Source organism: Zootoca vivipara, chromosome 1 (genome assembly GCF_963506605.1).
Source record: "Zootoca vivipara chromosome 1, rZooViv1.1, whole genome shotgun sequence".
Lineage (NCBI taxonomy): Eukaryota > Metazoa > Chordata > Lepidosauria > Squamata > Lacertidae > Zootoca > Zootoca vivipara.
The window spans coordinates 105,332,521-105,355,768 of record NC_083276.1 but is presented as its reverse complement, the minus strand read 5'-3'; the positions used below and the strand labels follow the sequence as shown (position 1 = coordinate 105,355,768).

At 42.6% G+C, this 23,248-nt stretch overlaps 1 protein-coding gene across 1 annotated transcript in view; it reads left to right on the top strand.

Moving 5' to 3' along the window:
* ACVR1 (activin A receptor type 1) overlaps positions 1-23,248 on the top strand; it is a 73,240-nt gene that overhangs the window by 34,450 nt on the left and 15,542 nt on the right. The window contains exons 2-5 of the mRNA XM_035131858.2: positions 6,659-6,732; positions 16,263-16,526; positions 18,275-18,492; positions 22,091-22,190. Of these exons, the coding sequence (XP_034987749.1) occupies positions 6,659-6,732; positions 16,263-16,526; positions 18,275-18,492; positions 22,091-22,190 (656 nt within the window). The remainder of the gene's footprint in view (positions 1-6,658; positions 6,733-16,262; positions 16,527-18,274; positions 18,493-22,090; positions 22,191-23,248) is intronic.

The following is a 23,248-nucleotide window of genomic DNA, read 5'->3' as shown; positions in this document are numbered from 1 at the left end:
CTCTCTCTCTCTCTCTCTCTCTGTGTGTGTGTGTGTGTGTGTGTGTGTGTGTGTGTGTGTGTGTGTGTTGAGCTATTGAAATGTGAGGGGGATGCAGCACAAGAGTCTGGCACACATTATTATTATTATTATTATTATTATTATTATTATTATTATTATTTGTATACTTTAGCAGTACATTAGCCAAGATGAGAACATCTATGGGAGAGGTGTGTGTGTTTTCAGTGGAGTGATCCAGGTCTTAATTTTCCTTACCCAGCAACACACAGGCCACATTGCACAGTTATTTCAGCTTTAATAATAATAATAATTTATTATTTATACCTTACCTATCTGGCTGGGTTTTCCCAGCCACTCTGAGCAGCTTCCAACTGAATATTAAAAACACGATAAAACATCCATCAGGAAAAACTTCCTTAAACAGGGTTGCCTTCAGATATCTTCTAAAAGTCAGATAGTTGTTTATTTCCTTGACATCTGATGGAAGGGTGTTCCACAGGGCGGGTGCCACTACCGAGAAGGCCCTCTGCCTTGTCCCCTGTAACCTCTCTTCTCGCAGTGAGAAAACTGCCAAAAGGCCCTCGGAGCTGGATCTCAGTGTCCCGGCTGAACGATGGGGGTGGAGATGCTCCTTCAGGTATACTGGCCCAAGGTAAGGAATGAGTAGGATTATGAACTCTACACAGGAGCAGTGCTCCAAACCCACCATTGTATGGCCATACAAATGTTAGAGAAACAGTTCTTCCCTTCCCAGGGTGCCTATCTCTGCCACTGGGTGTGTGTTTACTTGCACTTTAGGAAGTGAAGCCAGCCAAAATTCTGGGGTATGCCCACATAGTAAGCTGTTTTCTTCTCCTCCTCCTCCTCCTCCTCCTCCTCCTCCTCCTCCTCCTCCTCTTTTATTCAAGCCCTAGCTTCCCCCCCCCCCCCCGCACAGGGAATCAAGGCAGTTTACAGATAAAAATAAGAACAGTTTTGGGTACCACCCACACAACCTACTCTATCAGCTGTAAGATATATATATATTTAACGATATGATAGAAATATCCCAATCTTTCATACTTTAAATAATCATTGATGATAATAAATCAAGCACAGGCTTTTTGTCTGGACCTTTCTTCCTTGTTTTAAAAAAGGGCAGCTTGGAAAATATTGATACACACTTTGATGCTACAATAGAACACAGTTTGTGCCGAATTTGCCACTCCAGGGGTAGCGTTTGGGTTTAGAAAACAGAGTTTAGAGGGTCTCCCCCAACTCCTCTCAAAGCTGCAATTTTATCCAGAGGGATAGGTTTTTTTAGTCCGTAACTGGGGGGAAAAACACAAAGTAGCACTTTAAAGGCTAAGCAAATTTATTACTGCCTACGGTTTTGTGGACCAGAGTCCACCTCATCATATGTCCGCAGATGGAAACATTGCTGGCAATGCAAACAAGATATACAGTACAGCTTTACACAAAGCTTAGAGAGTTGACGAAACAAGTTACTCAAAACCTTTGTGTAGTACAGGTGTACAAGCCAACCCAGTGAGGCAATACTAGAGGTTTAGCTTTGGTAATCTTGCACAATTGTAGCTACTGAAGATTACTTGCTAATCTTTTAAAACAAAATCATTCATAGATTTGTGTGTGGAGAGATATCTGAAACGTGATGGGGGACCAAATGATAGCAACAGTGCTGTTTTTCTTGTGAGGAATGCCACTATCTATAATATTTGTGTCTTGAGTGAAGTATGCAGCTTGGATTCTGACGTCACTTCATGAATGGAAAGCGAGTGGCCATCACGGAAGGGTTTATTCTGTCAGCACAACGATTTTTTTATTAACAGAGGCCGCTTTTGTCAGAATCAAAGCCAGTATTTCAGAGACTTGAAAAGTGGTCTGTAAGGGTGTGTGTTTTTTGCAATTTGTGTAAAAAATTAGTTTTGATTAAGAGGCCATAGCAAGGTAGAGGGGAAAAACTGAATGTGTGCATTCAAGATAGTGGGTTTTATTGGACTGCTTGTAAGTCTCTCCTGGGAGGGGGTGGGAGGGAATTGTACACACACATAACAGCCATGGCTACATTAAGATGGAAGTATTCATATTTAAATTCAAAAGTGACAAGCAAGATAGAAAATCAAAGCTGGGGAAGTAAGTCTGTTGGTTAGAGTTGGGCCGCCTCTACTGAGATACTACAACTAGAGGTTGTGTCTATTATGAATAGAAAGCAGGACTGAAGGACTCTCTCGAGCTTCAAGTCTTGGTTCATTGCCACCTCTTTTATCTCTTTGACCGCCTTCCTCTTCCCTCCTCCCCCAGCCTGCTGCAGAAGAAGGCTGCTCAATTAACAGATGTCCAGAGGGTTGTGTTTCTTCTCCAAACATCCATAATTCTAATCTCCCATTCCTTAACAATAATCCTTTCCGAGGGCTTCCTTTTTATCTAAGGGAAAGGTAGCAGCGGAACCTCACTTTTTTTTGTCTGGAATTCTTGGCATCTCCTTGCGTGGAATTGGGGTGTGTGTGTGTTTAAAATCAATAGGCTTTCTTTCAAGGTTTATTTTTAACCAGCTTGAATTAACAGTCATAGCCGCAGATCTGAGCAAAATGGCAGCCAGGAAGAGATCTCGACATCCCTTCCAAAAGTTTCTTGGTGGGCTGTCAACTGCCTAGGCAGAATGTTGGCTTGTTTTAGAGAACTTCATACAGTAGAAAGGAGCGGGACTCTCTTTTTTAAAAATAAGTGTTTTAGTTTACCTTTGTTTTCTTTGGAACCAAGACAAGAAATGTTGTCAACCTTCTTTTTTCAATTCTTGCTTAAACCATTTGTTCTGATTAAAAGGAAGTTTATTAATAAGACAAACAGTATTTAATTCCATATCCCTGGGACAGAGAATCTGAATTTCAGGCAAGTTGATATTGCAAATTCCTTCTTATTCTTTTTGTTGCTGTTCTTATGAAATCTGTGCAGCAACTCAACACAATGAAAGCTGTGTTGATAATTTCTCCAAGTGCATAAAAACCACCATTAGTTTGTGTTTACTAGCCTGGTTCACACAGCACAGTAAGCTAAATTATGGTTTACCAGGACCATGTAGTCTTGGTGACTTGCGGATATGAGTTTCCACTCCTTTTGTTCCTCCCTTTACCTTTTAGCTTGGTGTGTAGAGTGTCAACTAGCCATGGCTTGGTTCAGTGTGTTCTCCAAATCTGGGGTTGTGGTTAGGCTCTTCAATGTTAGAAATTTAGATATATAAGCTAGGTGCCAAATGGCACCCTAAACCTAGGTTACCACACCAGAATGGCTATTGCCAGGGGGTTGGACTAGATGACTCAGAATAGCACCACTGATAATCAGTGGACTTAAGTCTGTTCATTTCAACGGGCTTACTCTGAGTATGATTGACACTGGATATAATAATAATAATAATAATAATAATAATAATAATAATAATAATTTATTATTTATACCCCGCCCATCTGGCCGGGTTCCCCCAGCCACTATGGGTGGCTTCCAACAAAATATTAAAATACAGAATTCCATCAAACATTAAAAGCTTTCCTAAACAGGGCTGCCTTAAGATGCCTTCTAAAGGTCTGGTAATTGTTGTTCTCTTTGACCTCTGGTGGGAGGGCATTCCACAGGGTGGGTGCCACTACAGAGAAGGCCCTCTGCCTGGTTCCCTGTATTACTCATTGTATCTTAGTTGGTAATTATTTGTGCAGCATTTCAAGGAACAGTATCTAGACAGCATATAGACCAAATCCTGATTGTTTTTGTTTTTTAAAAAGTAAACTATGTTTGAATTGTGTGGGGAGTATGGATTTGGGATGGGAGCTAATTTAAGGCCTATCTGCCCTTGTGCTATAAAAACACTTAAACCACTGCTGCTTGGGTATTTTTATAGTTGGGACATCTGTGGCTTTGTGAAGTAATTACACAGTGACTTGTGGGTGGGTTGTGAAGGTGAGTGGGACTTGTTCACGATGGATGAAGTTTTGCCATCTTCCTTGCCTTCTCCTCCCCTTGAGGTTCTATGCAGTGCTGTTATGCAAACAATTTGGGAAGCGTAGCAGCTAATTCAAACAGCATCAATTTGCTCTTATCCCGCCAGTGGTTTTCCAGTGCTGACAGAGATGTGTGCGCATTTGTCGAACTTCTCAGGTAGAGAGGCTATGCTAGATCACTGGTGCAGCATCTCACGAAAGTCACACTTGTTTGGAACTGCTTTTGTGGAATGACATCTCTGACATATACGGATCCCTCTGTTCTCCCACTTTTTAACTTTCCAGAACAAACCAATAGCTGTCCAGATGTTGTTGGGCTACAAGTCCTATTACTCTCAGACAGTATTGACTGATGGTTAGGGATGATGGGAATTGTAGTCTAACGACTGGAGGGCACTGTTTTGCCTACCCTTGTTCTGGAACGTTAATGCCATATATAATTCATCATGGTTTCCTTATGGCAGAGACGCTGGGTGGTGTGCCGCGACGTGCGGCGACGAGAAGGGCGATTTGCATTGTCACGTGCCTGGCGGCCGCCAATAAACAGCACTCACCCACCGGAAAGCAATATTTCTCCTCCTCTTTCCCAAAGCTCAGTGCAAACGAGCCTGGCGGCCGCCAATACACACCACTGACCCGCCGGAAAGCAATATTTGGCAAGTGTTTCTTACAGTCATAATTATAATATAGGGCGGCACAGAGTTAAATTTTTTAACTTTTTTAATGGTAGTGTGCCTCGTGATTTTTTTCACGGAACAAGTGTGCCGTGGCCCAAAAAAGGTTGAGAAACACTGCCTTATGGAGTCTTTTTATTGATATTCTGGGTCGGCAAGCTGATCACCTCAAGCAATACCAGACATTTCGTTTGGAGCCCTAATAATACATGCTTGTGTTATTGAAAACCCTTTTCTTGAACTTAAATTAGCACTCTGAAAAGTTAGGCTCAAACATATCTCAAACATTTGGCTAAATACAGTATTGCCAATATTTGAAGGCATTTATAGACTGCATAGTTTATACAGGAATAGTGCGCCCCTCATGTAGAAGCAGATAATGGGCAAGCTGCAACCTTCCTGCTTTTTTTTTTTCAAATTAGAGACTTCACCAGTTGAGATAGCAGACCAAGTTGGCTGGATTGTCTATAAAAGGCTGGCTGACCAAAATATGGGACACGTTGTCAGAAAGATTAGCTTAACAGAATCAGGCAGTTAGTGAAAAATGTAAAGAAGACAAATCTGTTGCAATATGGTGGCCTTTTACTTATTATGTAAACAAGGATGGACGTTTACTGCAACCTACAATGAGTCAGGTTACATTGCGTAGGGCATATCTAAATGGCTTGCATTCTGTTTACGAACATTTGCTTTTATTGGGACATACTCTCTGAATTCTTTTCTGAATCACTGAGCACTTGCTCATATATTCTGTGATATGAACTTTTGTAATGCCACTCCAAAGGAGTTCTTTGTTTACATTGTTCTAGGTTCATTGTACATTTTTAACAACTCAATACAAACAATTTTCCAATAAAATGAAATAAAATATTGCATTCTTGTGAAAGCCCCTGCTCATATTAACTTCTGTAGGATTGGCTGGTAGGGCTGGGTGATAATCTGGTTTTCATCATCGTGATATATCACCAGCTAAACATTGTGACAAAGCAATATATCACAATATCTGAAATAAGGATGGAACTACATAGAGGTGAATGGGGTAACGTCCTTGCAACTGCTACCTAGACAGAGGGGGGGGGAGGAAGCAGCAGCCGAAGAAGAGTGAGATGCTGGAGTGGGAACCCCCACACCCAGAGACTCATAAGGAGAAGCCTTCCCCTCCCTATACACTGAGTGTATCCCAAACCCCATTTTGAGGGGACCCCTCACCCTGTGGGGAAAGGGCCGAAGGAGAGGAGGGCTGGAGGACCAATGAGCTCTCCTTGTCCTCCTTCCATCTATTGGGGGAAGGAGGAAAGATGAGGGAGCAGCCAAGGGTAGAAACGAAACGGGAGCTTCAGGCCACTTCGGTTATGGGGGAAATGCCAAGGCTGGGGCTGTTCATCCACTGGAGGGAAGGGGAGGGGAAAAGGAGCTGAAAGGGAAGGCAAGCAGGCCACTCTGAGCAGAGGGGAGGGGAAAGGGGAGCTGAAAGGGAAGGCAGGTCAGGCAGCCGCCAGTCTCACTCTTGAGTCTGGAACTGTTCCTCCACCAGAGAGAAGGAGAGTCGGAAGGGAAGGCAGCAGACATTGATCTCATCACCCCCTGGAGTTTTGAACACTGTTTGCAATATAGTCCCAGGTCAAATATTCTGACACCCATCGTTGTGATGTGAACTTCAAACCGGTTTTGGACTATGTATTTGACTGGAAAAGACCAGGGATATGTGGACATATATATTCTCTTCTTGACTTGTGAACAGTTTGATACACACTTAGCTTTTCGGTTGAGGAAGAAGCGTTTCTTTTTTGCCCTTGCAGATTCCACCCGCTTCCAAAGGCTCTTGAAGTCTGTCTTAAGAGATCGTTGTTGAAAAGAGTTTGGGTCTTGGTAAACCCAACAAGTGGCAATTGACGCTCAGGCAGTTGGCAGTGTTAATCTTAGCTATGCAGTTGGGTCAAGTAGTTCTCTCTTTATCTTTAAAGCAATAATCTTTTTTCTTTTTCTTTCCCCTAGGTCTACAATGATAAATGGACTTCTGATTATTCCTGTTCTAGTGATGGTGTCTTTTCCTTCACCCAGCATGGAAGGTAAGATATGAGGCGGGTAGGAAACCTGGGTTGGTTATTTTAGTGCCTGACGAGTCACATAAGGACTGTGGATGCTCATCAGTCACAGGGAGCAGATGCCAAGTTTTTGCATACGTTCTTGTATGGGGCAATCAAGAAGCCAAGCTGTTGGGAGGAAAAGTGCAAATATGTAGCAAGGAAGCCAGAAACTACAGGATTTTTGTGTGTGTTGTAAATTTTGGAGTCCAGTAGTGGATGCCGTAAATTTGGAGAGGGAATAGAGGACAAAGAGTGTTTTCCTCCCTCTGACTTAATTCACTCTACCACCCAAGTACTTATTCTTCTTCTGTGGCACACTTGCTCTCTCCTGAGTGTGAATATATGTGACGGAAGGCACAAGGTTAGGGCTGCACCCTTTCTTGCTTTGCTTACCCCCCCCCCCAAAAAAAATCCCTTTAGACCATGGGTGGGGAACCTTTCTGGCTTCATGGGCCAGATTTGACACCTGTCAATCACATGTAATGATAATAATTATTATCTACCTTTCACCAGGCTCTCCTATTCCACCACGCTCACATTAAAAGTAGCAAGGTATCAGCATTGAATAAATAAGAGAACACCTGTTGGTTGCCTTTATATATTTATGTAATGAGGTCTCATTAGATGGCAGAACGTCTTGTGAAAAATACTTGGTTGACATAATCTGCACTAGCAAAAAATATTAATCCCTCAAAGCCCCTCTAGAGTATCTCTGTCTATGCACTATAAATCTTGGGCAAATGCTTACTCTTCCACCCTATCCGGGCCCATGCTCCAGTTTGATACTTCCTTATAGATTTCTCCCTTGTTCATATTTTGTTTCTCTTTCCATTGTTCGGTTCATTGTTTGCTTCATATAGAAGTGTGGGTGAATAAGTAGGTGGGTTAATGTCAGATCCAAAGGGAAGAAAATGAAAATGAGAACAGATTTATTTCCATAGTGGTGGTAAACCTGTGACAAGCCCACTTAGGTAAGCTGACAATGTGTTCCTCATTTATACGGCACCAGAGTAAGATTATTCATTATGAACCTGTTGGTGAATCTCTTGCTGAGATGTACTAAGATTTCTGAATGAAATATATGTCTGCTTTTGCAGTACTGCATACTGTAGGCTATGGTTTCATTGTCAATAGTCTTTCCTCTGTCTTCCATACATGCACAATGAAATTCTGCTTTATAATGTGACACCACTGTCTGATAAAGTCTCATCGGCTTTTAATCCTTTTAGTTCCCTGTTGCTTCTCAATCTGCAAATTGTCTGACAGGTTCTATTGTGTTTGTACTTCTTCATTTAATTCTTATGTTTACTGTATGCCACCCTGGAAGGGCTCTCTCAAAATATTTTAAATACATACCGGTAAATGGCACTAACTTGAGTTAGTAGAGAGATGCGTGGGTTTGGTTGTGTTCTGTTTTGTTTTTGCACATGGACTTCTGCTAGTCTTTCCTAACTTTTTCTGCTTCTGTCAGATAGGGAGGCTGCAAAAAATGATTGCTGCTTTCTGAAATTACCCCCCTCCCCAATCTTTGATTTAGAATGTTATATTATAACATGATATTCTTTACAGGAACTCCCTTCTACCACCAACTATTTGTTTGACCCTATATTTGGAATTGGTCTGATAGGAAGGCTCTAAAGCTGCAGAGAGAAGTAGATAGATTTGCTTCTTACTGTGTGAAAGGAAAGCACATCTCTGCTGCAAAACTTATGGTTATGACTATACACACAACAGGACCTATTATTCTGATGGTATTCCATGGCTTCCCCCAAATAATTTTGGGAGTTGTAGTTAAGGGTGCTGAGAGTTGTTAGAAGACTAGTATCCCCTTTCCAGAGCTACAATTTCCAGAGTTACCTTCTGAAGAGGGATTGCCTGTTAAACTGCTCTGGGAATTATAGCTCTGAGAGAGGACGCAGAATTGCCACATATGGCTGCATACAATTGTGTATGTTACCTCAGCAAAAGGGACTGCACACATTTCAGAAATAGAACATTGGCTTCTTTTTCTTCTTCAAATCAATTTGTTAACATTTTATTTCTTTGTGGTTTAGCTACTTGGAAATTACATACATTGCTGCTTAAAGAAAAAAAAAACCAGAGGGATAACCCTACCCATGTTCTAAATATTATTTTTAAAAATGTACAGTGAATAATGTGTGCATGCAACATTGCTTTAAGAGAGCTGATGAATTTAAAGATGAGTGGGATTATTCCCCTTTCTATTACCCTGCAGTTGGCCATTCTAGTATGATAGAATTTATCAAACAAAATGAGGGGATTGTAGCTGTGGACTCTTGAGTGCTGCTGCTGTAATGATTTTCCTGAAAGAGAACCATTTGGGGAGGAAGATGAGGTAATCCAACCTCAGTGTGCCTGTCTAGCTGTATAAATAGATCACTGACACAACACCATTTTTTTTCAGCTACAAAACTGAGAGGAAAACATGTCCCAAAAACTGAAGCATTGCACACTTGGCCTGTCCTTAAAGTTAGGGGAGAAAGTAGATGGAAAATGTGGATCAGCATGAGTCAAGCATCCCTTCCATGTTTTGTTTTTGTCTTGAGATGTTCAATTTTTTGCGTGGAGAGCTGCTTTCCTATCTCCCCTCCCTTTCAATTAGTGATAGGACTTATGCTTTGACAGCAGATTTTGGTCAGAGGTGAGCGTATGGGCGAAAGTCTTTGAAAGTCCAAGAATGTCTAGTGGAACCCATTATGCAATCTTTCTGTTATCTGTATAGATTCTTCATGCTTGAAAAGCCAGGCATTACTTGACCTCAGTAAGAGGCACTATTCTGTGGATTAACAAAATCCAACTCAGCTCTTTAAAGCTTGGATCCTGAGTTGCTATTTGACTACAGCCCCCATCAGCTCTGCCAGTACAACCAGTGGCAAGGAATAGTCAAAGGGAAGAGAGACAAAAATCTTCGTGAAATAATAATAAATAATAATAATACCCCGGCCCATCTGGCTGGGTTTCCCCAACCACTCTGGGCATCTTACAGCACATAAAAAATTGTAAAACATTAGACATTAAAATTTCCCGATACAAGGTTGCCTTCAGCTGCTTTCTAAAAGTCAGATAGTTGTTTATTTCCTTGACATCTGATGGGAGGAAGTTCCGCAAGGCGGGTGTCACTACCGAGAAGGCCCTCTATCATCTCCTTGACAAGATGTCAAGGAGCAACTTCAAGGGCAGTGCCAGGAAAACTATTTCAAAGGAGTGAACTGGTCACAAAAACCATCATTAGGGGGAGATAAAGGATTTTGCTGTACACAAGTTAAAGCTATTCTTTAGTGATGGCCTGAATAAATTAGTTCATTTGTCTCAAGGTGCAAAGCTTGCTTTGCTTATAAGGTGCTGTGGAACTTTGAGCAACTCCTAGGGGAAGGGGAAGCCCCAATTCCCCGCCTCCTCCAGAATCAACATACCTGCATTTGGTCCAGGAACTGGAATGGGGCCCTGCTTCCCACCCACCCACCTACTGGTATTCTTATTGGTTAGGACCAGGGCCGGCTCTAGGTAGCCCCCCGTTGGCGCTGTGAGCCAGGGCGCTGGGCCGGTAGGCCGGTCGCCATGCGGCAAAGCCGCGCGGAAACCATGCTGCGCCCTGTGGGGGCGCCGGAACGATCTCTGCCCCTCAGCGCCAGGGTGGCCGACCTGCTCGAGACTCCCCTGGTTAGGACCATAATTATGCTTAGGGTGGCGTCCATTTGAACTCTTAAGTGAAATATCTAGGACTTGTGGCACCCCAGGATGTATGTAGCAATTGCTTTTGTGTGGAATGCCCTTATCAACTTCTTGGAAAACTAGCCTATTGAGGAGATTGCCCCGGCCTTGTCCTTTATCTCTTTCTTTCCATTTGCAAGCAAGTAGATGTTTGTGCGGGTGTTTTCTAAGAAGTGCATTCTGTGCACAGGGAGGAAATTTAAGCCTGTTGCCAACAGTGTTCTGAATAAACTGGGGGGTAATGGAACAATCCATGACATTTTGCAGGGTTCACCCCCCTCCCACACACTTCCTTTGTTGACATCTTGTCCTTGGGCCTTGCAACATAACCATGGCCTATGTGCTCTTGCCTTGTTCATTTTCTTAAGTTGTATCCTTTTATGACTGGGTTGTTGGACTTTCTTGTTCTCTTAGGCAGGGTGAACTAACGAAGGGACCTCAAATATATTTATAGTGTGCAAGAGCTCTTCATAACTTGCTCTTCTCCTTGTAGGCACTTGTTTACCATACAGCCCTATTTGGGATATAGTCTACTTGGTTGCATCCACACCATACATTTAAAGCACTATTATACCACTGTATTGGATAACCATGGGAACTATAGTTTGTAGCCTAACCTCTGTGCGGTCAGCACACTTGGAACTACATTTCCCAGGTTTCTCTATGAATATTACTGGTACACATTACACCTTGGCGCTGATGTTGCTGTTGTTATGTTGCTGTTGTTAATGCTGCTGCTTGTCTGTTTTTGACCAAAATAAAGATTGAGGGATTGTCCAAGAATATTAAAGTGATACAATAGTGCTTTAAATGTGTGGGGTAGTCCATTCCTTCCCTCTTTTTTTTTTTAAAGAACACCTGGTTTGTAGCATTCACACACACACTTTAAAAACTTAACCTTTTTGCTTACGTTCATTTTCTGTCTTGTTTTTCCTGTGTATTTACTGAACGTGAAAAGAGTTCCCGGTTAGGGAATAGTGACAAAGCAGAGTAGAAAGTCCTGCCTAATTTGGATTAGGCCTGTTGTACCCTTTTAATCTGTAAAAGAAGAACCTTCCAGTTGTGTTTGAATTTCACCGTCAAATAAATAGGGGTGGGGGGTCGGGGAGAGATGAAGGTTCACCCTAAGGAATCAGAAATATCCTGTGGAAGTTCACATATGATTCTTTTCTAATGTGGAAATTTGTTTTGTTATCAAGAGAAAATTGGCTTTGAAAGATCACATTGGTTCTCTTGTGGGTAGATGTTTCGGCAGCTTTTGCGCACCTTTGGTCTGGATGGCTGGCCAAGGTGTTGAGGACCAAGGCCTCAAGGGGGGGAAATGTCATTATCTAATGGTTCGTTATTGCTATGTTAAGATCATTGCCATCAATTCCTGCCTGTGAGCTTCCCGTTTGACATTGGATCAGCCACGATGGCGAGCAGGATGCTGGGCTAAGAGAGGATATTGCTCTGAACTGGAAGGGCTCCTCTTACCATTGGTGAATGCATTTCCTATTCAGAAATTGTTATATCCTTCATAAAATGCAAAGTTGTAACGGACAGAGACAAAGTGGTTGTGCCCATCTCCCTTCCTGTGTGGCGGCAGCCTCTTAAGCCTGGGAGTGGGAAATGAGCGTGGTTGCAGTGGTCTGCTGTGGTGCCATTCCCTCGCCTAGGTGTTCCACCCAGGAGCCACTTAATCTGAAATGTATGTTCCCAGGGATGGGTTTGCAAGAAAATACTGGGTTTTTGGTAGTGTGCCACCACTTTGCTTCCCAAAAGTCTCCTTGTCTGAGCTTTGGCCAATGGTTGTGGGTCTCAATACAACGTTAGGAACAGTATTTTATAATAAACTGATGGCTGTAGCTCAGTCTCTCCCAAATGAATAATCTCTATTTAATGCATAAATGTTTGCACTCCCAGGGTTGTTGATCCTCATCCTATCTACCACTGCATTCAGACACCAATCCAGATCTAATGGTTAGAAGTTGTTAGATGGCCAGAATTTTCTATGGATAGATCAGACCCATTCCTCCCCCGCCCCCCGAGATATCAATACCTGATCCGTTGCACGTGAATTCAGTTATCACGAAAAGACTTAGATCATACGAATGCCAGAACTGTGTTCTAATTATTCTCCAACTTGAGATGGATATTCCAATTTGTGTATTGAAATAGGGTGTGTGTGTGTGTGTGGGGGGGGGTGCCTTTCTCTAGATGAATGTTTTGGAATGGGTGGTGGTGGTAGAACTGCCGTTAAAGAAGACAACAGCAGCCCATTGGAATTACAGGCTGTATACTTGAAAATAAAACCTGTGCTGGAGCTGAAAACCAGGGTCCATGCTGTGAATTATTTTTAGATGCTGCTTTGTGCAATTAGCTTTGTTTTGCTTAGTGACCATATGCTATTTTCCCCCTCCTGTTTAAGCCAGTATGGCTGCTATTAAAGCTAGAGTGAAAAAAAGAAAGAAAGAAATTGCTTTGCTTTGCTAACAAGACAAGTTGACTTGAATGGCTTTCCTTTCACCATTTCCAGAGGATGCTCAATCGTATTGTTATATAAAAATATAATTGTGCTAAATATCTGTTTTGCTTCCAGCAATATTCTCAATGTTTTCCAAATGTGATATACCGGTATGTGTCTCTGTGTGTTTTAAAAACACACACACACATATATACAGTGTGTGTGTGTGTGTGTGTGTATGGCTAGTTATGTGAACAGTGGCTGAAAGAATTTAACAGCTGGAGCTTTAGGGCATAATCCTGGAGATCCTTTTGACTAAGAGACTGTATCATGGATGGGGCATCTTGTGGCCCTGCCAGCATGGCAAGTGATCAGGGGTGATGGAAGTTGCAGTCCAACAGCACAAGGCCACTGATTCCACACCCCTGAGCTATAGTGTTTGGTGGAAGCCCCGCTGTGCCACTGAACATCAAGCTATGCTTCCTACATGGAAGATAACCTGGTAGAACATGCCAGATACTATGGCTGGAGGCACCATTCTGTTGGTGACTACCCTGTTTTCCCTATTTTAAGATGTAGTCATAATAGGATTTTTACGCATTCAAGGAATATAAGCCATACCCCGAAAATAAGACATAGTGATAGGTGCAGCAGCAATGCCGGCCATGGCAGGAGGAGAGGGAAAAATAAGACATCCCCTGAAAATAAGCCATAGTGGTTTTTTCTTGAGGAAAAATAAATATAAGACGGTGTCTTATTTTTGGAGAAACATGGTATATGCCAGTAGAATGGCCAAAAGGGGATGGTGTCATGGGGAGCATGTGCTTCAACTTATATGTCTTCTATCCATGTTCGCACACAAACCTGTTGAAGGTGCAACCATACCTAGCATGTGTGTGTGCGCGCACACACACACACACACACCAAATGGTAAGACTAATGATTTTAGAGCAGCTGGTGTGTCCTGGAAAGTTTAAGGGAACACTGTGTCCCTTTCAGGCAGCTTCGTAATCTTTCCCAATGTGTACATATACAGTATTCAATCCGATTAAAAGCTATGTATTAATGAATAAATACAAATAAGAGCTGGTTGAGAGTCCATAGGACTGCTAATGAATGAAAAGAACTGCCTGGTATGCAAAGGTGAGACTTGTGTTGAAAACTGATCAAAGCACACCTGGATATTGTTTTGCTTCTCTCTGTTCTGTGTGATTCTTAATTAGTTTGTAATGAAGTCTGTACATTTTTAAAAACAGTGACTCCTCAACCATACTCTGTTTGAAAATCCACTTCTGCTAGATGTGTTCGGGCTGGTTGCTTGCATAAAAACTAGCAAACTTTGCTTTCCTCCTAAAATAGTTATATAAAAAGATAAGATTTTGGTTTATCCTTTGGGTGGGGTATTTGTTGTATACACATGCATTCTCTTGTGTAACAATTGACTGCTATTGCCTTTTTAGCCTGTTGCAAAAATCCCTGATAAGTGATAGATTGGCCGCTTTCCAGACTCAAACTGCTACGATAGGATTGAGCACTGCTTTCTCAGGAACATCTGGACTAGAAAGGAAGAGTGTAGAAGCATAAAATCTCCTGTAGGCAGTGTTTTGTGCTGGCTATTAGAGTTTTGCACAAATAGCGTACTTCAGATGACGTTGAAAACCGCAGTTAAGGAAGGGGGTCTGAATTGACAAACCACAGTTTGTACGTGGATGGCAAACCGGAATCATAAGCCATGGTTTGAAATTGGTTTCTAAACAATGGTTTGTGCTAAATATAGTTTGCATGTCATCTGAATTGACAAGATGTGTGGGATGCATGCTAGAGAATAGGGCCTAATGTGATTGGGTAATTAGGTTTTACATCAGCAACATTGACACCTTTATAGGATAGAGAGATTCTGAGTGGCTATGTATTATTTATTACTATTTAATGGGTTTCTAAGCCTGCCATTTAGACTGTATACTCTTCCAGAGAAGGTTACAACAAATCAATAAAATACTACATTAAAATTCAAGGGTGATATCCAATACTAGTCATACTGAGAGTGGACCCATTGAAATAAATGAGCTTTAGTTACTTAAATTCATTGATTCCATGGTGCCTATTCTGACTTAGTTGGATATCACCCCAAGGTTTTAAAATGGCAGTAAAAACAGTTAACATTAAAATGTCAGCCAATAGAACAGTTATTTTTTAATGGCCATAACAGCACCTCAGTAAAGCCAAAAACCAGAATAAAAGAGTTTTCAGGACTTCTCCTTAACCTCGATCCTGTGGGTCAATTTTGACCCCTCCAGGCTGTCCCAAGTTGGCCTGCAAGGCCATTTCTCACAAACCACAAGTAGCATCAGTTGGTGGGTGGGTTGAAATCTGGTTTTGGCTGGGTGTGCTGCTTCCCAGTCATACTAGCAGAGTTTAATCCCCACCTCTCAACTGATTCAGGAAGGGGCTTGCTTTAGAATCTCTTGCTAAAACAAATGGGGGGGGGAGAGAAACACATTTGTTTTGGCAGCATCTTTCAAGGTGCTTTGAAAGCTCGACTTTGGGACTTCAATGCACCTTGCGTCTGATGTCATTGTGATGTCAAGTGATTGACAGTTGGGTGCCTGCACTCACCTGTCAGTTTTGGCTGCAAGGCCAATCCTGTAAGGATCTTGCCCAGGGAGCCAAAAAGGTTCTCATCCCTTCCCTAAAGAGTGGGCCAATGCAAATTTCGTGGGGGGGGGGCATTTTAGAGATACAGAGGTCTTCTTGGTTTGCTCAAAACTTTCCAGAGTGCACTTCCCAACTCTTGGAAGTTGTTAAAGAGGTTGATGTATTTGTAATCTTTGGAAATAAAGACTTTGTGGCAATTTGTATTAGTTGCTGTTGATCTCCATTCAGTTTTGTGTACAAATATCACCCATTGTGAAGAGACAACCCCACCCCCAAATGTTTGATTTGCACACTCAAAATCATAAAGTCATCAGAATGCACCAGCCTTCTTTGTAGTGTGAAATGTTGATGAGCTTGCAGTTTCTTCTCATTCTCCTCCTAGTGGTGCATCAATAAAACTGCTGACACATTTGCAAAGCTTAGCAGGGTCTGGTATGGTTTTAAATTGGATGGGGAACCACATGCCGTGATTCCTGAATTGCAGGGGGTTGGACTAGATGTCCCTTGGGGGTCCCTTTCAGTTCTATGATTCTGTTCCTCTCGGAAGGGAGAATGAGCCAAATGTTAGCAAAGCCCCTGAAGCAAACTAATTTTTATTTTTCAAAATATCATAATGCATTTGCTATGTGTATAAGTTGCCTATTGAAATGGTGTTTTCCTTCCCTCTTCCCCCATGCAGATGAAGAGCATAAACCTACCTTGATTAACTACGATTGTGTGTGTGAAGGCACGTCATGTGTGAATGGCGACCGCTGCAGAGGCCACCAGTGCTTTGCCTCTTTGAGCATCAACAATGGCGCTAAAGTGTATCAGAAGGGCTGCTTCCAAGTCTACGAACAAGGGAAAATGACATGTAAAACACCTCCCTCCCCTGATCAAGCGGTCGAATGCTGTCAGGGTAACCTGTGTAACATGAACATCACAGCACAGCTGCCAACGAAAGGTGAAAGTCTTATTCTTTGGTTTCCAGAAACAAATTTAATATTATTAGCAAAGCGATTCTTATAATAAGCTCGCTGTCTTTGACTTGAGATCTATGATGTTATGGGATCTGTGGCCTTGGAATATGTGTGACATCTCCAGAAATGGAATACATGAAAGAGAAGGGAGGAATGGTTGGTCGTGGTGTGTGGAAGCATATTGACCAATAGTGATGATTTGGAAAATTAAGGACCTCGATCTCTGTGTGAGAGGCAAGTGTATAGGCCTCTCCAGGCATTCCAGATAGAAGAAGAAGAAGAGTTTGGATTTGATATCCCGCTTTATCACTACCCGAAGGAGTCTCAAAGCGGCTAACATTCTCCTTTCCCTTCCTCCCCCACAACAAACACTCTGTGAGGTGAGTGGGGCTGAGAGACTTCAGAGAGGTGTGACTAGCCAAGGTCACCCAGCAGCTGCATGTGGAGGAGTGGAGACACGAACCCGGTTCCCCAGATTACAAGTCTTACCACTCTTAACCACTACACCACACTGGCTCTTTAGGGGAAAGTGGACATGTGAGGGGTGTGGCAGGAATTAGTGTTCTAGATCTGGCTTCCCAAGTTGGAGAATTATTGAAGCAAGAAGCTCCTGTATCTGTGGAGGCTCTCCACACTGGAAAATCAGGGTTTTTATAAAACACAGAGAGATTCCACAGATACAAAACTGCTCCCTACAGGAACCAGGAATACTGTAGCTTATACTGTACGAAGAACAAACTGAGATCTAAAAACTGAAGATGAGATGGAAGTTGGTGGGACTATGAATATAACAAACCAGGTGGGATACAAGTGTTTGGGCCCTTCCACACTTCCTATTCATAGCGGTATAGTTGCTACCACATAAGGTCCTTAAGGAGGTTCCACATTTCGTCATTTACTGGCGGGAGGCAGTAAAGGGGTGTGACCACAACCCTGGAACTTTTCTCAGTTCAGACACAACTCACCATTAGTGTGGAGAAGAAAACCCTACACTCGCTCTCTAATAACAATGACATGTGACCAGAGATGCAGGCAATCAGCTCCAAATTCACTCTTGAAATCATTAACTCAAAGAGCAGGTGTACCGCTTATAAATGATAAGTGCAGAAAGGCCCTAAAAAAGGGGGCACGTTTTGAGGTACAAGTGGGACCATCGGGGTCCAGTTGTTTGAGAAAAGCTTGGTAGGTTCAGACCTGGCCAGTGCCTGGATGGGTGATCGGTTGGAAACCATGTGGACTTCCATGATGTCAGAAAGGAGAATATAAATGTAAGAAAATAAATACATAATTAAAAATAAGGAATATAGAGTATTGTATTCTCTCAGAGCACAGGATGCAAGTATCTATGGAAGAATGGCCTCGCAAAGTTCAAGAGCTCCAGCTGGGTTCCCATTTAGCCTGCTGTGCTGTTTTTAAGAGTCTACCAAATATTGGAGTTAACACCAGAGCTGGAAAGAAAGATTTCACACTTCTAGGTTATAGCTTCTCATTTTTTTGATGGCCAGTTGCCGAGTCTCCCTCCTCCCCAAAGCCTTCTTCATCGCACCGAGTCCTTCTGAGGCACCTGAATTCTCCATTTAAATTGTGTGGGGGTTTTTTATTAACAAAATAAGGATTTACAGTAAATGTACAAAAAGCGAGTGTGTCTGTCTTTTCAATGGACTTTTGTCAAAATTCCCAGTATTTAAGATTTGACTTACCTTCTGTTCTTTCTTTTTGTTTTTATGTGAAGGGCACCCACTTCAAGGGGAATCTCTGGGTTACACCACGGAAACACTTATCATATTTGTCGTAGCTTCAGTTCTGGCGCTCCTGATATTTTCTGCAGTGACGATGCTGATCATCCGAAAAGTGAAACAGTACCATATGGAAAGGCTCAATTCAAGGGATCCAGAATATGGAACCATTGAGGGACTCATATCATCAAACGTTGGTGACAGCACCCTGGCAGTAAGTAAATCTTATCTGTTGTTATTCCTTTGAAAGCATTCTGCTGTTTTTATTTTTTGATCAGGCTGCCAAAAATGTTACTTGTGAAATATGAACATTACGCACAGTCTCCTTCTCACAACTACCTTTTTATAAGCTTTGGAGTAGGCATTGCCCACACTCTTAAAAACTAAAATGTCATTAGGAGCTGAATTCTGTTATATTCTATGGGTTTTTAATGCTCCCATAAGAAGATTCCTGCTGGCTCAGGAAAAAAGCTCTATCCAGCCCATCATCCTTTTCTCACAGTGGCCAGCCAGATACTTGTAGGAATCCTGCAAGCAGGACCTCAGTTCTTCCCCCATTTCTGATTCTCAGCAGGGAGCATACTGCCTTTGGCAGTGGAGATAGAACATATCAATCTGATAGCTTTGTTCTCCGTGGATTTTTCCTCTTTAAAAAACCATCCAAGTGGGTGTCCTGTGGAAGTGAGTTCCATAGTTTAACTATGCACTGTGTGAAGAAGTGCTTTCTTCTATTTGGTCTGAAACGTTCAGCTTCACTGGGAGAATTATGACACGGAGGAAGTCTGATGATTTGATCTCATTCATTCTTGTATGTCTTCTGGTACTTTTATTAGAAGTGAGTTAATCACGATGTGCATGTGGTGTGTGTGTATACAATTGATAGTGTGAACACATATTAGTGTTGGCATGTCGCAAGTGGCTCAAGACTGCTGTATATTTTGAAGGCAGGATCAGTAGGCTATCCATCATTCCTTTGGTAAATGCTGTAAAAGTGAAGATATTAATTGTTTTGCTGCCACCTTGTGGTTATACCTGAGTGATTTAAAATGCATTTTTCAGTACAAGATTGCAGTAGAATATACAAATCCTTTTCATGTTGAGTTAATGGCACTTGCTTATATCTCTATATCAAAGGTGTGTGTTCACACACACACACACACACACACACACACACTTTATTTATGGATTTTGTTATTCTGAGTGGCTTTAAGAAATGTTTCCTACTAAGTTTGTTGTTGTTTAGTCGTGTCCAACTCTTCGTGACCCCATGGACCAGAGCACGCCAGGCACGCCTGTCTTCCACCGCCTCCCGCAGTTTGGTCAGACTCATGTTCGTAGCTTCGAGAACACTGTCCAACCATCTCGTCCTCTTGTCGTCCCCTTCTCCTAGCGCCCTCCATCTTTCCCAACATCAGGGTCTTTTCCAGAAGTCTTCTCTTCTCATGAGGTGGCCAAAGTATTGGTGCCTCAGCTTCAGGATCTGTCCTTCCAGTGAGCACTCAGGGCTGATTTCCTTCAGAATGGATAGGTTTGATCTTCTTGCAGTCCATGGGACTCTCAAGAGTCTCCTCCAGCACCATAATTCAAAAGCATCAATTCTTCGGCGATCAGCCTTCTTTATGGTCCAGCTCTCACTTCCATACATTACTACTGGGAAAACCATAGCTTTAACTATTTCAAACCATGGCTTATTTGGTTTTTTTGATGTTGAGCTTCAGACCCTATTTTGCGCTACTAAGTTCCTACTAAGTGCTTAAGTCCAAAACAGGAAGTTTCGAAACAGTCAAATTTCAGTAACCATTTTGGGCTTTAACAGTTGCAACCCTGTGTATTTATTTTCAGAGATAAGCTGTGTTGAGTTAAATGGGACTTATTCCTTGGTCACTGTGCGTAGGCATGTAGCAGTTGTATTTTGACTGCTCTATCAAATCCTATTAAAAATTCAGTATTTAAGGGTGGCATTCCTTTTTGGGACTCCTACACGTATTTTTACTTAAGGGTGAGTCTAATAATAATAATGTAATTAATTATAATTATTAAAGCAGTGTTTATTGAACTTCGTATCTTTTTTTCCTTTTGATGAAGTCACCACTCCAAAATGCCACAGTTCTAATAAACTAGTTTTAAAAAGATGAGCTTCCCAACCAAGAAGGCACTTCAGTCCGCCCCCACCTTCCCCCAGTGGCATATTATATAAAACTGCTGAGTAGGAGCAGTTCTCCAAATTGGGTGATAAACTGCATTAAAACCTGAATAGACAGTTAGAAGGGGATTACACTTCAGTAATCTCTGCTTTAAGCCAGTCACAAAAGCTTTCAGGCATTACAATGAAGATTTGCATTACAATGAAGAAAAAAAAACCACTTGAGGAGGAGGAGGGGCCAGCAGGGTGTGAGTGTGTCAAGCTCTGCCCCTCCTCCTCCTCCTCCTTCACAGTTCCCATCACCTTCCAACAAGTGGAAGGCAATGGTCTGTGTTGGAGAACCTTCTGCATCTCGTGCATGTTCATAGAATCATGGAACTGTGGAATTGGAAGGGGCCACGAAGGGCGTGTATACACACGCCTCCAATGCAGGAATATTTTGCCCAATGTGGGCTCAAACCCACGACCCTGAGATTGAGAGCCTCATGCTGTACCGACAGAGCTATCCCCAAGTGGAGGCTTCTTGTGCATTTCTAGAACCCAGGAAAACCTGTACTGAAGACTCCCTGCTGCAGACACTTTCTCTCTTAACATAGCTACCAAGTCTCCCGTTTTTCACGGGAAACCCCCGGATTTTAATCCGATTCCTGCTGTTATCCCAAATAGAAAAAAATCCCGGAAATCCCCCGGATTTCCTACCTGCCAGGGAGGCTCCATTTCAGGGGCCGCTCTGCCCATGTCTGGGCACTGGAAATTGGGCAGAGCGGCACCGAAAGTCGCTTCTACACATGAGCGTAAAAGCGACTTCCGGTGCTGCTCTGCCCATGTCTGGGCACTGGCACCGGAAGTTGCTTCTACGCATGTCCAGACATGCGTAGATGCAACTTCCGGTGCCGCCCCGCTGCTGATCCCTCATTTTTCAGCGGGAGACTTGGCAGCTATGTCTCTTAATAGTTGGTAATTGGGGTCCTTGTCTCCCCAATGCCCAACCCATGTGTTTTTTTAACTCTTCATTGCAGTGCCTGAAGGGGGCTTCTGTTAGCATGTGTTCACATAGCCTATATGTACTTTCCCACCCAACATATGTATGGCTGCATATATGTTTTCAGTAACCCCTGGAGTTCAGCCTCTTACTGGTTTGGATGGTGGATGTCTTTTAAAAATATATATCAACTATACTATAATTGCAAAGTAATGCAGATTACTGTTTTGGAAGGTCTGGAATTATTAGCCTACCGTTCCCTGGCAGGAAGAGTTCCCTTTTGTGGTGCAGAAAACCAGGGAGCAAATTGCAGATCCACCTTGTATCTGTTTCTGTGCATTTTTTAATTTGTGATTTTTTTTCCTGAGTCACTCAGTGCTCTCTCACATTTGATATGTAATTAGAGTTCCAAGCTGCTCTGTACAAACAAAACTATGTGCTCTCCATTCACTACGAAAACAGCTATAGCACCTCCCCCTTGGCCAAAGTGGATGCAATTTACAGGTACAGAGGCCATTGCAGAGTGGATTAAGCCTTCCAAATGGCAGACCAATAGGTCCCGGAGTGCGATGTAAATGGAAGAAAAATGCCTTCAATAAATGAATTGAAGGGATGGAGATGGCAGAATGCCAACTTCTGTTCCGTTTCACTTCTAGTTCCAAATATGTGGTCTTATTTTTTACACAGGACTTGTTGGACCATAGCTGTACATCGGGGAGTGGCTCTGGCCTTCCTTTCCTGGTACAAAGAACGGTGGCTCGGCAGATTACGCTGTTGGAGTGTGTGGGTTAGTAATCTTATTCTTACCTGGGACAGAGCCCTGAGGATTCCTCTGTGCTGTGTGCATGTATGAGTGCGTGCTACGGAGAAGGGTGCGATCCTGTACACATCTACCTGGAAGTAAGTCCCTTTAAACTCAAAAAGGGTTTACTTCTGAATAGAGACGTATAGGATTGCACTGTAAAAAAAAAATGGTGTGCCTGTTTCAAAGAGAGACCAAATGGTTAAGCGGCTCGTCTGTATTGAGTTGCGAGTGGAATCTTTGGACAGGAAGTCCCTTCTGTGTAATGCCAAGAGCCTCAAAGGTGTCGTGTGTCCCGTTACCCTGGATTACACCTGTTACTGATGAATGTGTGCCAAAGGCGAGGTAACGAAACGAGAGACCAGCGTTAGTCATGTGTGGCTGCCAAGGAGAGCAGGTGGCACTGTGTTGAATTGAGCTTATTTTAGGCTGCTTGGGTTGAAACGAGGGTCCCCAGTGAGCTCATGTACTGCTCCCTTCTACTGTGTCGCCCTCATTTACCAGATACAACACAAACAGGCACCACTATTTTCATGTGCAAATCAGTTAGCTAGTCTCCCCTGCTCAGTGGCAGAGTGTGTACCGTGCATATCCATGCTCACAGTTTCCAATCTTTGGCTTCACCAGTTGAATTATTTTCAATACAAGGGCTGGGTGGTGGCAGCTCCACTTGGTAAACTGCTGGAGAGTAGGCAGTACTGCGGGCTGATGACAAGAATATAAGGCATATGAGATTCAAGTTCCAAAAACAGCCGCACAGTTAACACACACCTGAATCTGTTCTCAGAATCTTCAAAGTTCCAATGGTGAGGTATTGGTGGAGCTGATATCAGCATTCTCAGTGCTCCAGGTCTTTGGTAACTCCTGGTGCCTGCTTGCTAAAATAGAAAGATATGGGAAGTACAGCCAGGGATTTATTTATTTCAGATATTTCTGAGCTAGCTCTCAAGCCTGTAGCTTCCCCGAAGCTGCTTCCGTTAATAACAAGTGCACAGTTTTGTTAAACAAATATGGAAACATGAAAATTGCAACAGTACAGCTGG